Source organism: Palaemon carinicauda, chromosome 24 (genome assembly GCF_036898095.1).
Source record: "Palaemon carinicauda isolate YSFRI2023 chromosome 24, ASM3689809v2, whole genome shotgun sequence".
NCBI classification, from domain to species: Eukaryota; Metazoa; Arthropoda; class Malacostraca; order Decapoda; family Palaemonidae; genus Palaemon; species Palaemon carinicauda.
In genome coordinates this window covers 55445784-55462034 of record NC_090748.1, presented here as the reverse complement: position 1 = coordinate 55462034, position 16251 = coordinate 55445784, and the positions used below count along the sequence as shown (strand labels likewise).

The 16251-nt window shown below is 36.8% G+C and overlaps 1 protein-coding gene across 1 annotated transcript in view; it reads right to left on the bottom strand.

Annotated features, from left to right (window-relative positions):
- BckdhB (Branched chain keto acid dehydrogenase E1 subunit beta) overlaps positions 1-16251 on the bottom strand; it is a 541868-nt gene that overhangs the window by 185866 nt on the left and 339751 nt on the right. Inside the window, exon 4 of the mRNA XM_068348129.1 lies at positions 12131-12286. Coding sequence (XP_068204230.1) covers positions 12131-12286 — 156 coding nt within the window. The remainder of the gene's footprint in view (positions 1-12130; positions 12287-16251) is intronic.

The following is a 16251-nucleotide window of genomic DNA, read 5'->3' as shown; positions in this document are numbered from 1 at the left end:
AAACCATCCTTATAACAGTTAAATAGCTTTCATAAGACCTGCTTCTTAAATAAATTAAAAAAAAAAAACACTAGTATGGTATGACACTTCATGTACGAAAATCTTGGCAAGGATGAACCTGCCATCCTCACCTCAAGTCTCAAAGAGATGTTTATTTCTTTCAGTACTAAAAGTGGAGCATTCAATCAACAAATGTCTCACTGTCAAGGGTACCAAATAGTCGTCACAATATGGTGGTTGGTGTTGGCCATTTAGAAGAAACTCGTGTGTCAACCGAGTGTGACCAATGTGGAGACGACAAAGAGACGTCTCCCACTTTCAGGGCATCATATTATACCTCCAAAGAGATATGACATTTGTTATTTTTCTCATTTCATTGCCATCTAGACTATCCCAGTGCTGTTGCCAGTTATTATAAAACAATTTCTTGATGGTAGGTAGGAAATCATTACAAGGAATGAGATACCTTCTTGGTAGCAACTAGGATGCATTAATCTTTGCCAGTAAATCTGCCTTCTCATTCCCAGACATACCTACATGTGCTGGAACACAACAAAATCGAACTGCTATACCTCTCAGTCCAATAACAAAAGGCCATTCTAAAATCTTTAAAACTAAAGGGTTACAAGAATTAAAAACTTCTAAAGCTTGAAGGACAATCCTTGCATCACTAAAAATGGTAAAATTACCCTCCCCCCCAAACGCTATTTTCTCAATAGCGATTAGTATGCCATACAGTTCGGCAGTAAATATGGAAGCTGTTAGAGGAAGTGCACCTCTACAATTAAAACCACTACTATGTACTCCAAATCTAACACCAGCATCAGATTTGGAGCCATCAGTATGTTTAAAAGTTGATTCCCTATGTCCTGCAACATGTTCAATAAAAAAAGATCTGGCTTCTAGGTCAGTCATATTCCTTTTAACACCGATAAAATGTTTAAAAAAAAGATATTTCGCGTAATTTTCACGGAGGGGTTGATGATACCTTAAATGAAAGCACCTTACTTCTAATTATATCAAGAATGTTCAATATTTGTTTCACCTGAGAACCATAAGGTTGAGGAATGAATGAATGAATGATTTGAAGTTCTCTGGCATCCTGACATCGAAGGTCATTGACGCCGATATCGTTTATTTTAAATAAAGAATAAAAGAATATTCAATTAAAACCAGAAAAGTAAATACGTTATAAAGTTAAAAAGCGTTAAGACCTGCTTCTGATATAAATTTAAAAATGCCACTAGCATTGTATGACACATCATGACCAAGGATCTTGACAAGGATGAACCTGCCATCCTCACCCCAGCCTCAAACAGATATCTATTTCTTTCTGTGCTCTAAGTGGGGCATTCAGTCAATGAATGCCTCACTGTCAAGGGTATAAAAGAGTTGTTGCAATATGGTTAGTGTTGGCCAGCCAGCAGAAACTCATGTGTCATCCGAGTTTGACCAATGCGGAGATGACAAAGAGTAGTCTCCCATTTTCGGGGCATCTCATTATACTTCCAAGGGGATATAACAATCGCAATTCCTCTCTTTTTATTTTCAGTTAAACTATCCCAATGCTGTTGCCAATTGTTATAAATTAAGTTCTTAACTGTTGGTAAAAAAATCAATACAGAGAATGGGATACCTTCTTGGTGGCAACTCGGCTGCAGCACTCGTTGCAAGTGAATCTGCCTCTTCATTCCCAGACACACCTACGTGTGCCGGAACCCAGCAAAATCGAACTGTTATACCTTTCAGGTCAATAACTAAAAGCCACTCTAAAATCTTTAAAACTAAAGGGTTACTAGAATTAAAACTTCTAAAGCTTGAAGGACACTTCTTGAATCACTATAAATGGTAAAATTGCCCTCCTCTTTTAAGGCTATTTTCTAAATAGCGGTTAGTATGCCATATAACTCAGCAGTAAATATGGAGGATATTGGAGGAAGTACACCTCTACAGTTAAAAGAACTACTATATACTCCAAATCCAACGCCAGCATCAGATTTGGATCCATCAGTATATACAAAGGTAGATTACCTATGTTCTTCAACATGTTCCATAAAAAGAGACCTAACTTCTAATTCAGACATGTTTTTTTAATACCTATAAAATATTTACAAAACGATATCTCTGGTAATTTCCACGGAGGGGTTGATGATACCTTAAATGGAAGCACCTCACCTCTAATTATATCAAGACTGTTTAATAATTATTTCACCTGAAAGCCATAAGGGTTGAGGAGATTTTGGGTGTAACTCAAAGTATGTTGAGTGCCTTACAGGGCTTGCTGTCTGAAAGGCTAAAGAATTAGGGAGTCTTTGCAACCTAAACCATTACCGAATAATAGAAGACTTTCGGTAAAGGTCTATAGGTAACTCTCCAGCATCAACAAGGAGGCTTGGGATAGGTGAAGTTCTAAAGCCTCCTTTCGCCAATCTGATACCAGTATGGTGTATAAAATCTAAAATCTTTAGTCAACTTGGGGTGGCTGAGGAGTATATTTCACACCCATAACTAATTTTTGAAAAAATCAAGGCCCTTGATAATTTAAAAATAGTTTTGTGGTCTGCTCCCCCATGATGTATGGGACAAAACTTTTAAAAGATTCAGAACCTTAAGACACTTTACTTTTAAAACTTTCAAGTGAGGAACCCATGTAAGCCTACAGTCAAATATCAATACTAAAAATCTAGCCTCACTTACCCACAAGATCCGTTGACCTTTGATGTACAGTATATATCTGGGATTGGATGTACCGAATTTGACGGCATATAGGACGCAACTTTTTCAAAAAATTTTGGCTAGAAAAATCGCCCTGTGTCCTATACATCGTAGGTAAAGTTTGAGAACTACTGTATTCTTAGGCTAATCTAACCCAGCTTACGCTAGCTACTTAAATCGCCCTGTGTCCTATACATCGTAGGTAAAGTTTGAGAACTATACTACTGTATTCTTAGGCTAATCTAACCCAGCTTACGCTAGCTACTTTTACCTTCACTAAACTCCATGTATTTAATTTTTATACTTTGATGGCTGCTTTCCAGTCCCATACAGCAGGGGAACCCCTCTCTCTACAGGACCTCCACTGTCGTTTTACCTTGTTCGTTCAGAGTATTTAACGTTTCATATCGCATATTGTTCATTTACTGTTAAATCGTCACTGTCAAAAGACTCATGAAATAAGAAAGTCTTCAGTTTCCTCTTGAAAGACTTGATGTCTTCAGTCATTCGAATGTTTCGTGGGAACTTATTATATAGTCTCGGGGCCGAATATTTAAAGGCTCTGGAGCCTACATTAGATATACATCTAGGTTTCAATACTTTGAAGCCATCTGTAATTATTCTCGTGTCGACACGATTTGTTGGCTGCCCAATATGTAGCAGATCCCTTAAGTATTTTGGACGCCTGGTTCTGATAATTTGGTGGGTTATTATACATGTTTTAATTTCAATTCTCGCTCTAATCAGCAGCCAGTGTAATCCATTAGTATAGGGGTGATCCTTCCTCTAGGTGGGACCCCTTTTATCAGTCATGCTCCTCTGTTCATTATGTTTTTTAATTTCTTAAGTTGCACTTTTGGTAAATTGTAATCGATAGAGTTGCAGTAGTCAATCTTGGTAATAACACAGTTTATCACAAGTTTCTTTACAGAATTTATAAACGCAATATTTCTTACATGATAACCAACAGTTTTTATTACATTATTTATTTTGACATTTAGACAGGTTAAAGTCAAGAAATACACCTAGATCTCGAACTTTACTAGATATCGGCACCGAGTCATTATTTATGTTCATTTGAATATCACCTAGTTTCTCACACTGTTTCTCTTGCCCACCACCATGAATTCAGTTTTGATCTCATGTAAGTTTTGTTGTTTAAATGTCATCCATTCTCTAACACTATCAAGGATTTGATTTAGTTTCAGTAGTGTCATGTATATCATTTATGGAGAAGTAAAATTGTGTATCATCTACAAATAGTTTAAACTTCACGCCATGCCTTTGTAGTATTTTCGATAGACCAAAAGTATAGATGCAGAATAAGATTGGGCCACGTACACTCCACTGGGGTACCCCTCTGTTTAAGGGTTCATATGATGAATAAGAGTTTCCAATTTGTACACAGTAATTTCTACCAGCTAAGTACTGTAGTCTTTTAGGTATTCAAAGGCTTGATCTTCAACGCCAATGGACCGTAGATCATTTAGTAGCAGTTCATGCACCACCGTATCAAAAGCAGCACTGAGATCGAGCAGTATTAAGATACCACATTTTTTTGCATCCATCATTTCTAGCATATCATTTACAACAGAGCAGATGGCTGTCTCCGTAGAGTATAGTTTTCTGTAAGCAGATTAGTTGTCAGGCAAAGCTTCTATTACTTCCAAGTGACTGACTAGTTGTTCAAGAATTACATATTCAGTTACTTTTGAGAGAAAGGATAGATTTGAAATAGGTCTATGAGCTTAATTCCTGGTAGTCCAGTGCATTTTTCAGAACTGGTGTGACTAGCCATTTTCTCAGATTTAGGAAACTTACATTCATCAATGCTTGTATTTGCTATTCTCATTATTATTTCGGCTAGACTAGAAAAGTCTCTCTCTCCAATTACTTCAGATATTGGCATAAGATCGATTGCACAGTTTGTTTATTTTTTTTGCTCTATTGATAATTCTGGTGATGACATCTTGTGTTGTGTTGTTAAATCGTAATAATTTTGTCTGTGTGCCTGGTGTATCATTAATCTGATGTTTAGTATTTACAAATGACCTGGTTATATTTTCAATTTTGTTTTTAAAGAATACTAGAAAATTATTTGCTAGTTCCTGGTCACTGTATCAATCGGTCCCCATTATACCATTCAGGAGACGATATAACTTATTTATGTCTGTTGCTGCTTTGAGGATCTTTCTCTTATACTATTCACTATTTTTCCTTCTTAGTGGGTAGTTATATTGACACTTAGCAGTTTTGTATTCTAACTGGTACTTATAGTTTTTAACCTATTCCACTTTCTTTCTTTACATCTTTTTTCCCTCTTTTTTTTTCCAAAGTCTCTCCATCAAACCAAGGAGATAAGTCTTTTACGGTTATAGTCTTTTTCCATCAGTGGGCACATGGTATCATATTCACTTTTACTCACTTTTAAGTGGTCATAAGACAGTAAGCACACTTAGCTCCTAACAGACGTTGGTCATCATGATTACAGGGAATGTTAATAGCATCCTTTATTTTCTTTGTAACTTCTTCAATAAATACGGTAGGAGAAAAATTTGATTTATGTCTAAAGTTTATTTTCTTTACTAATGCATGTTTCTGTAGAGGTAGACTAAACGAAATAAGTTTGTGTACTGGGGAGATAGTACATTTCTCTTCGACTTTTATATCAGATACAATATTATTCATGTCATCACTTAGAACTAAGTCTAGCGTATGCCGTATGCCCAGTTAAAGTAGTTGTACAGTCGACATTATGAACTAGTCGATATGATTCTAGTAACTCACTACATGCCAAGCGTCAGGATTTAATGCGTCATCCATCCAAAAATTGAAGTCTCCACAGATAACTAGTTCGTTTTTCTCAATGATATTCATCTCAATGAGAGCACCGAATTCTTCAAAAAGGATACTAGGACTTGTTCTAGGAGGTTTTAAATTGTTACAAAGGATATTCTATTTTTTGGCATAAATTTTATTTCTATATATTCAAAGCTTGTTACCCTAATTCTTTTCAACATTTTGAGATTTGAGTAACTATTATGAATAAAGAGTCCGACACCCCCACCAGACCTACCCTCTCTCGGTATGTGAAAGAAGGCATGTGTGGGGGGTGTCATTTCAGTGATCTTTGCCTTGTCCAAGTTATTTAGCCATGTTTCAGATAATGCTAGTATATCTAAATATTTCTTGTTTATCAATTCTCAAATTTGAAGTCTTATTACTTAGATTGTATATTTACATAGCCACAGTTTATGACATCCCTAGTAACCATGATCAGTATTTTCCGTTAGTCTTTTCAATTCCATGTCAAAAGCATTGCAATCTCTAGAATTTACTGTGTGGTCACTTGGTCTGTTCAACTTTGTGCTGATTATACACTTTGACACTTGCTAATTACACTCCCTGGTGGAGTGTCTCCCTGAACATTTCCTGCAGACTTCATCTTCCTTCTTAGACTTGCAATCTTTTCCAAAATGTCCATACCTCTGACAGTGGTAGCAGGTGATCAAGTGGTACTCATCATCACGTATGTTATAGATACCCCATCGTAACGAAACTTTGTCCCCATCACCATGAATAGCCCTCCGAACTTCAGGATCACATTTCAGCACATGATGGGTGGTCCCCCCCCACCCCCGAGACATTTTCCTTCAGGACTACACTTATCTTATCTTCTATATTTTGGATTTGGTCCAGGCAGCGATTTCTTTGAATCAAAGCATTTACATCATCTTCATCATTGTATACATTGCATATCATTATTTTGGGTTTTAGTTTTCCAATTTTTCTCATTTCACTGTCAGCCACTAATGTCTGAATTTTGTTTGCCGCCTCTTCTCTGAGCATATTGTTTGTAAAGTTTACAACAACATTTACATTCGTAGTTGACCTCGTGTGAAGTATAGGAATGTCTTTAAGCGCTTGTTCAACCTCATGTTTTCTTTCAGTAATTTTAGTTGTTGTATTAGTTGATTTAATTATCAACAGATTTTTTTCCTTAACTTTGTCAGCAAATGTCGGTTTCTCCGGTTTTGGGTCTATCAATGTTTGAAGTGTTGCTTCAATTGATTCCATATTCATGGCAAGGATGTCAACTTTCTCAGTGAGGTCGGTGGTCTGGGTGGAATTTGCTGTGTCTGCGCTAAGGTTCCCAAGTTTGTTTTCCAAGTCATCTACTTTCGCATCTTGTTCGTTCAGGGCCAGATTTCTCACAGTTACATCTTCCTTTAATCTTAATATTACTACATTGTTTTGTCTGGCTTCACGTATGCAGTGTGGGCATACCCAGTCTAGGTTATTCCGTTCCTTCTCACTGATGGCTGTCACTATATACACACATCTCTTATAGTAGAGTCTTTTACATGGACAAACTATCCATTTTCTCCGTTCTCCATCCGTTTCATTACATATGAAGCAGACACAGTTAGGAGCAGACATGGTGTACTGTTTCTTATCACTTATGTTTCTCCATAAGACTAACTAATATCTTTTCAATGATATTCTAAGTGAGGAACACAAAGCTAAAACATGACTCAGGGCATGAATAGCAGAGCTCGACACAACACGTCCACACTCTGGGTACTATTGTATTATTACCGTTTTTTTTTTTAAATGAATTCGTTAAAATAAAAGCAATTTAAACTGAAATGCTGTGACTTGGTGTTTATAAACTTCAGCTGACAAATGTAAACATCGAGTTATGGTTGCGTTCTCAGCAATCTTTCAACTTTCTGTTTCCTGGTATCGTTAATAACGGTAGTAATCAAATTTAGATTAGCATGTTTATTTTTCATTAAAATTCCACCATAATTTGAATTATAAACACTCTTTCTAAAATCAAACACCATCTTCTCTGACACATCATACTGTCATTAGTGGTACTTTGTTATTGTTGACTAAACACAAAGAAAATGGCTTTTCTGTTAAGCAATGTGTAAAAATTTTTAGGATGGCAAGTAAACTATTTGTAATAACATCATCACCAAAAGCTCTTAGTATTGTTAGCTATTGCTCTAATGTGTAGATGCATTAGTTTGTTCATTATGATCGGCGACGTAACATAAACATAACACTGTTTTCTGTTCTAGGCAGCGTTTATTAGAAAAAACTTGATATAGAATAGCTTTTATTTCAATTATTTTGAATTACTAAGGATAGAGTAAGCAGAACAAAATTAATAACATTATTATTTCATAACCAATACTTTGTAAGATATCTGTTGCTGCAAAAGCTAACTTAGAAGACAAAGATGTGTAAAAGCGTTTGTTTGTTCGTTATGATCGCCGATGAAACATAAACAAAGCAATGGTTTCCATTTTATGTTGCGTGTTTAGCAGAAGCATGGTATGGAATTGACTTTATTTATTTTATTTTGGATTTTTAAGTATACAACAAAAGCTAGCCGATGCACTAATGGTCGTCTTATGGGCAGAAATATACGATATGTTTCTGCTTCGACAATGTACAGCTAGACTATTTTCAATAATACATGCTTAAATACACTAAAAACTGTTTTCCTGAATCTAACCTTCTGAAATGAGGTTGCGTCTTATATGCCGTCAAATATGGTACTCCCGAATACAACAGAAATGGACAATAGTAGTTTTGCTTGTTGAAACCTTAAATCTATTCATATCAGCCAAATGAATAATTTTGTCAATTGAGAGTTTTAGTTTTCTCTCAATCATCAACATTCTAACACCCGCAAATGATATGGAGAGATCATCTACAAACAGTGTTGAGAGAATATCTTGAGGAATAACAGAGGATAGCCCATTAATTGCTAGTGCAAATAGGGTTACACTTAGCACTCTACCCCGGGGAACTTCTTTTTCATGACATTTTCTCTCCAATACAGTTTCCCCAACTCTCACTTGAAAAAATCTATGTGAAATGAATGATTGAATGAACAATGGTAGCTCTTCTCTCAATCCTAAATTATGAATGGTTTCAATTATACAATATTTCCATGTAGTATCATATGCTTCTTCAAGGTAAAAAAAAGACTGTTACATGGTGCCGTTTGGAAGCAAAGGCTTCACAAATAGAGGACTCAAGCCATATCAACATAACAGTTGTTGAATGCATTTTAATAAAATCACACTGGATAGGTGTTAAAATACCTTTCTTCTCCAGGTACCACACCAGTCTTACATTGACCATCTTCTCCATGATCTTAGATGAACAGCAGGTTAATGCGATTGGTCGGTAGTTTGCTGCTAAAAACTTATCCTGAACAGGTTTTAAAAAAGGCTAAAATAATGGCTAGTTCCCAAACACTTGGATAACTATGATCATGTCATATTGTGTTAAAAATGTTTAAAATAAATAACTTGGTATTAACATGTACGTTTAATCACTGCATATGGAATTCCATCAGAACCAGGGCTTGTATCGTTGCAATTAGCAAGTGCGGAATCAAATTCCCTTTCGGTAAAAGGATTATTGTAGGATTCCTCCTTTACTGTTGCAATATTTAGCATTTTACATTCTTCGCTGCTTCTATACTGGTAACCAGGAGCTAGTTTACACTTGCTTGATACATTGGAGAAACAATCAGCCAATGCATTGCAAACCTCAGTTGCTCCAGTCACATAATGACCATTCACCCTAAACACTTGTGGTAAGTTAGGGGTGAATTTGTCTGCTATCTTTTCTACTTTCCTCCACACAGAGGATGGTGGTGCTCTATTGTTAATGGAATAAACAAAAGACACCCAATACTGGCGCCTACCTTCTTTCATGCACGACGGAACTGTGCTCTACATTTCTTGTAGCCTAGGCGCAGTGAGAATCGATTACCTAAATCACTGAAACTCTCTCGTACACTATCTTTGAAAGAGGAAAATTTTATTCAGTAAATATCTTACATGTATAAATTAATGCTTAAAGCTTCAATAAAATTATCACACTAGGAAAATCTTTTATATCATGCATGAAAGTACTAACCCTTTTACCCCTAAAGGACGTACTGGTACGTTTCACAAAAGCCATCCCTTTACCCCCATGGACGTACCAGTACGTCCTTGCAAAAAAATGCAATAAAAATTACTTTTTTCATATTTTTGATAATTTTTTGAGAAAATTCAGACATTTTCCAAGAGAATGAGACCAACCTGACCTCTCTATGACAAAAATTAAGGCTGTTAGAGCAATTTAAAAGAAATATACACCAAAATGTGCTGGGGAAAAAAGTAACCCCTTGGGGGTTAAGGGTTGGAAATTTCCAAAAAGCCTGGGGGTAAAAGGGCTAATAGCAAAACGCCTAGGCTAAGAAGTCTAGCGTAAGCAAGGATCGGTTACCTAAATCACCGAAACTGATAAATACTATCGGCATAATATAAAGAATTTCCAGTAGGAAGGCTAAATAGCTAAATTTATTAAAGCTAATAAACCGGGAAAGTCGTTCTGGCTAACTAAATGACTCGTGCATAGCGAACGACAGGGCCCATGACGCCTCCGGTTACGCAACAGCTCTTGTTTACGTTAATTTAACCTTGATTCAAATAAAAATGGGCAAGAGCTTACATTTATACAAAGTAAAGATAATACTCAACTTTCCAGAGGTTGAAGAGGCTTATGAAAGCATCATAATAGCAAATAAATCCAAAAATACGAGAGAGCACAGGGGAAATCACCGAGCTACAGAGCTACGAGATAAGGAATAACATGGCGCCGATGATGTCATATATAGACTCAAAACAATGAGGAGAGGTACCTTAATAACGGCTCCCCTTTGTTTTCTTGCCACTTTTCCCTCTCGAAGCGTTAACGCTATTCGGGATGAAGATAGCTATGTGGCGTGTCAAGAATACATCCTCTGATGTTTTGCGATATCCCTATAAGGATAAGTTAGGGATATTCGCTCCAGGAGTTAGAATTCTGGGTACCTTAAGGTAAAATTCTCTGGGAATATCACTGTAGTCAAATATACCCTAGGAAGCTACTAATAAGGAACTTCCATCAGGACGACATGGCCTGAGCACAAAAAGACCTATGAAGTTTGGAGATGTCCTAAGTCACCTTATTAAGTGGTATGAATATCAAAGTCCTGTCACTAAAAATCGGCATTAGCTGGTCAGCTCCCTGAACTTTTTAGTTTATAAAATAAGCTATATTTCTGTTTAAGAAAGTATAGATAACATACTGCACAAGAGACAACACACGAGTTGTGTCATGCTTCTAGAGTAGCGGCGTAGGTTACGAGACTTGAACGAAAACACCTAACACTTACAGTAAGTACAGTTAAGCTGTAATGTAGTAATATTACTGCACATATATTACAATAATATACATTGCTGTATCAGTGAGTATTGAGTTACAGTACAGTATTACTAGATAGGAACAACTTTTGTTATACAGAACAGTAAGGGGATGACGACGACTCGGTAAACTTTACCTTAGCACAATACAGTTCTGTAACTTTACTGTGTCCAGTACGTAGTGTAAATGTGTGCAAATGTACTGAACACTGTACATATGATTATCAACTATTGTAGAAACTATATTAAAATAATATTAGGCAGTATTTACTGTGTTAATCATCCGCTCGAGCACCTGCTCGTGGCAAGGGGTAGTGACTTTTTAGGTTAGGAGTTAGCCCACCCTAGTGCAGTATTTATTCGGTGATCGCTCCTGTGTCTGTAACCTAACTATCGTGAAGAACAAGGCTTGACTGTAATTACGAACAATAATGACCCCTAAAGGAAGCGCAAAGAGAGAATGCATCTACAGCCGGTTTAACCATAAACTGATTGCAACAGCCACCTTTTACCCAGCAAGTAAAAATTTCTTGCTTATCCATATCCATAATCAATGCAAATAACAGCCAGCATTCAATTTCTGAAAATTGAAAGAAAAAGATTAAATTACTGTATTTGGATAGGTCGCAACAATATGTTCATACTCATTGCTCTTGAAGACAAAATTGTAGTCTCTTACAGGTGGGTGGGTAAGGCTACTTGATCACGGACACCATGTGTCGTTAACTACCCTGTTAGCCTAACAAATTCAACTAAAGTTCCAGCCCCGCTGAACACATTTCCCTATTTTAAAAGATGAAAGGTATGCATGTGCAGGAACAAACCTATCACTGGAGGGATGCTCTGTGGTCTTGAAAGAACCTTGGGGACAACACAATATCTAACCCCCAAAAAATAAAAACTATAAAAGTACCATTGAGGGCTACCCTCAGTGGCAAGAATGCCCTTACAAGTGAGAGAAAATTTGAATGACCTTTCCTTTTCAGAAGAAATTCAGCATTGGGGTGAGACAAAAATTAAAGACATTTTCTCTTCTGGAGAAGCTCCGCACTGGGCTAACAGTAAATTTGGGCATTTCAGTGGAAGTAAAAAATTAAGATATCTGCACAGCAATTTTCGTTTAAAACGCATAACAACCAAGAAAAACTTACCTTCAAACCGGGTGTGTGGGCAAAGTATGCTTCTGGTGACTGTGAATGATAAAGGGCTCCGTGCCCAACAGCACCACATGGTGCTCGAATAGTTAATTTTCCACAGTTGAAAAGATTTCCAGAACGGTATCGATATTTAGCTGCCTCATTTACAATCTGTAAAAAAAAAATAAAAAAAGATTATACTAATCATTATTAAAGTTTTTTCTGTTAATGCTGTTAAAAACATATTCTAATATCTATATTCTAAGGACCCTTACACTATGCTCTAAATTTTTAAGCTATATTGTGGCCTGTTGGTAACGTCTTTGCCTGGTGATTGTCAGACAGGAGTTCAAGTCCTGCTCAAACTTAGTTTCTTTGGTCATTGCAACACCACCATCTTTGAAAGCTAAGAATGGGGGGTTTGGGGGAGCCTACTGGTCTATCTGTTGAGTCCTCAGCAGCCATTGTCTGACCATCCCTGGTCCTAGCTTGGGTGGAGAAGGGGTTTGGGCATTGATCATATGTTTATAGTATATGGTAATCTCTAGGGTCTTGTCCTGCTTGCTAGTGCAATATCTCTGTCCCTTGCCTCTGCCATTCGTGAGAGACCTTTAAGGGAGCCAGCAGGAATGCCAATATATGGGGTATAGGAAGGAAAATAGAATATCCTGAAAAGAATTCAGAGCTTTGTATGGCAATGGAGAATGTGTATACAAAATATTTTGTCAAAATTCCTCTTACTTTCATAGTTCCAGGGTAATTCGTATGAGTAACTTAATAAACCATAAACATTGTTCCCTACAAGAAAATGCAGTATTTCTTATCATAAATCTTTTATATTTATTACATTTTAATGTATCAGAAATTATGAACAATGGCATCTGTATGGCTTCCACGAGTCACAAACGATGTATTACACGGTAAATTATACCTTTCGCCCTTCAGTCCTACCACAAACCTCATAGAGAGTACATACCTGAGTTTGGCCTCTGACATTCACTCATTTCTACGCTTTTTTTTCTCGTTTTCGGCAAGAATTTTAGCATTTCAAAGAGTAAAAAAGCCAATTTCAACCTCTTGCTAACATAAGGAAGAAGAAAATTTGCTCTATTAAGAGTTCAAAAGAGGGTAATATCGGTAGTGTATAGAGAAAGAGAAAGAGAGAGTTGTGTGGATGGAGAAGCGACGGCCTTGCCTGACATGAGCAAAAGACAGATATTGAGCAAAAGGATCTTCATTTATAAGTAAATTATGATAATAACTTTGTTTTCGTTTATCAATATCCAAAAATGAACATAAAATTCATGATAATCAGTATTTATCAATAATGTCTTTGTAAAAATACAAAGAAAAACTTTGAACGCCGTCTGACATTCACTCATTTTTACGTTTGTTTTTCTCGTTTTCGGCAAGAATTTTATTATTTCAAAGAGGAAAAAACAATTTCAAAATCTTGCTAACAAAAGGAAAAAGAAAATTCACTCTATTAAGACTTCAGAAAAGAGAGAGAGAGAGAGAGAGAGAGAGAGAGAGAGAGAGAGAGAGAGAGAGAGAGAGAGAGAGAGAGAGAGAGAGAGAGTGTGTGTGTGTGTTGTGGATAGAGGAGCGGCTGCCTTGCCTCACAGGAGAAAAAAGAAGCAAGATATTGAACCAAGGGATCTTCATTTATGATTAAATTATGATAAATAACTCTGTTTTCTTTTACTAATACCCAAAAAGAGAACATAAAATTCATAATAATCATGATTTATTAATAGTCTTTGTAAAAATACAAAGAAAAACTTTGAACGCCCATATCTCAAAACTATACTAATTGACCTCCAAATTCAATAGTCTCCCTTAGTTTTAATGAAATAGTATTAAAATTTGGTATATAACTTAAAAAAACATTATAAAATAATGAAATGAAGCCCTTTTTTCCAATTTCTGTTTCTTATTTTTTTCTTAATTTTTTTCCCTGAATTTTAGGGTTTGTTTTTATACCGTAATGAAAAAATTCATATCTGGAAGAAAAATTACTTTTAGGAAAAAAAAAAAAAACTTCATATTATTGGCGGTCGATATCAGGTCTATATAGGGTAGAAATCCTAGACCTTAGTAATAATTATCAAGGGAGGAGATAGAATTAGGAAGACACTAATTTTCAGGATAAATCACCATGGTGTCACAAAACCGAAGGTCAGAGCCAAAAATCTTATGCAGTTTGGAGTTGTCCTAAGTCACCTTATTAGGTGGTATGAATGTCAAAATCCTGTCATTAAAAATCGGCATTAGCCGGCCGGCCCCCTTAAACCTTATGTATGGATATACATACAGTATAGGTTGATCATCAATTGTCTGGTGTGTTTGGTTTCAGACTCTTGTCATTATAGTGATTTTGGCTTACTTTGGAAAGTTGCTCTTTTTAACACAACTCTCAATCACTAACAATATGATAAATTTGAAAGTAATTTGCATTTTTCATAACATATAACCCCATGAGCTCTTTATTAGGGATTATACGTTCAGCAAAGCTGGAAGACAGGCCATAAGACTTTTAGTGAGGTGTCACTACCCCACTGCTAGTTAGCTGTGGGTAGGTGGGATAGCAAGCTACCACGCTCACACACACCGGTGTTGTCTAGTCACTTTTGATTGAAGGCAGGACTTATAGGGTGACAAGAGATGACGGGCCAAATAAGTATAAAGTATAAAGAGCTAAAGGTTAATATCGTAAGATAAAATACAAATTACTTTCAAATTTGTTATTTCTTCCGACACTAAATACAAACTGCTTTGTTCTTTAAGGAATGACTCCCCTTATAGGAGGGTGGAAGTTCAAACCAACTGGCTGGTTTTTTAATTAGGGTTTTCCCATACATATACTTCACATAACGGAGAAACCCTTTGCATGTGCAAATCTCAGTTAGTGGCCTGAGCAATCTGTGATTGTGTGATACTAGCATGTGCCTAGTCTAGGTAAGAATTCAAAGAAATGTAGGAATCTTTTGAATCAACCATAGACATTACCCAAACCCACTTTACCAGGGGGTATGGGTATGCAACAAGTAATATTTCTATACCAGGTTACACAAGGGAAATGGTTTTACCTGGAGATAGGTGAGGCCAGCTTGCAGAGGACCATGGGTGCTGTTCTCCAAGACAGGGGAAGAGGAAGGAAAGAAATAGCCAATCATTCTTAATATTTACCCCCACACTAATTCTGGGTAATTTCTGCCTTCCACCATCTGATTCTTGTCCATCAAGGAGCCCGAGGTATTTAAACCACTTGTTGTGCAGCCACTACAGGGCCAATAAAGAATGACTCCATATTCCTGTCTTGCAGGTAGTGGGGGGTGAAAGTAGTCTGATGCTTCCACATTCACGCTTGTAGGACCTGCATCGTAGGGTAGTTTCTCTTGAACGCTAGGAATGTACTTATGCCCCTAACATCATGAGTTCTGGGTTGTCTAGTAGGAGGAGGATTGGGATCCAGTGCAAAGTCTATGACTGCGAATCCAAAAGAAGATGGTGTTCTTGGTGATCCTCCTCTTAACCTTCCCCATGCTGATGAAGAGTGCTGCCATTTGGAGGTGAAGCTGCTGCAGTTCTCTTGAGATAGTACCTCAAACTCTTTACTGGGCAGCATAACAGTTGATCTGGATCATTATTTACTTTACAAAGACTCCCAATTTGGAAGGGCCTGAATCTAGGATCTGCAACTCCCTGATTTAGAGTATTAGTGATAAACTCAGGGATGAATCTGAACGTGTTTTATCCCCATCCCTTTGAATGAGCGACATTGTAGGAAAAACCATGTAGTTCGCTGACTCCCTTGGCCGAAGCTGAGGTGAGTAGGTAAACCGTCTTCAGAGTCAGGTGGCGATATGTTGCCTGTCGTGATTATTCGTAGGAAGCACCCTTCATGGACCGAAGGACATGAATCACATCCCATAGGGGTGGTCTAACTTCTGATTGAGGGCAGGTAAACTCAAAACTCCATATGAAGAGAGATAATTACAACGATTGATTGATTGATTGCTTTGAGGTTTTCTGGTATCCTGATATCCAAGGTCATTGTTGCCAATATCATTTATTGTAAATAAAGAAAAGAATATTCAATTAAAACCATAAAAGCAAAGAGTTAAATATCTTTC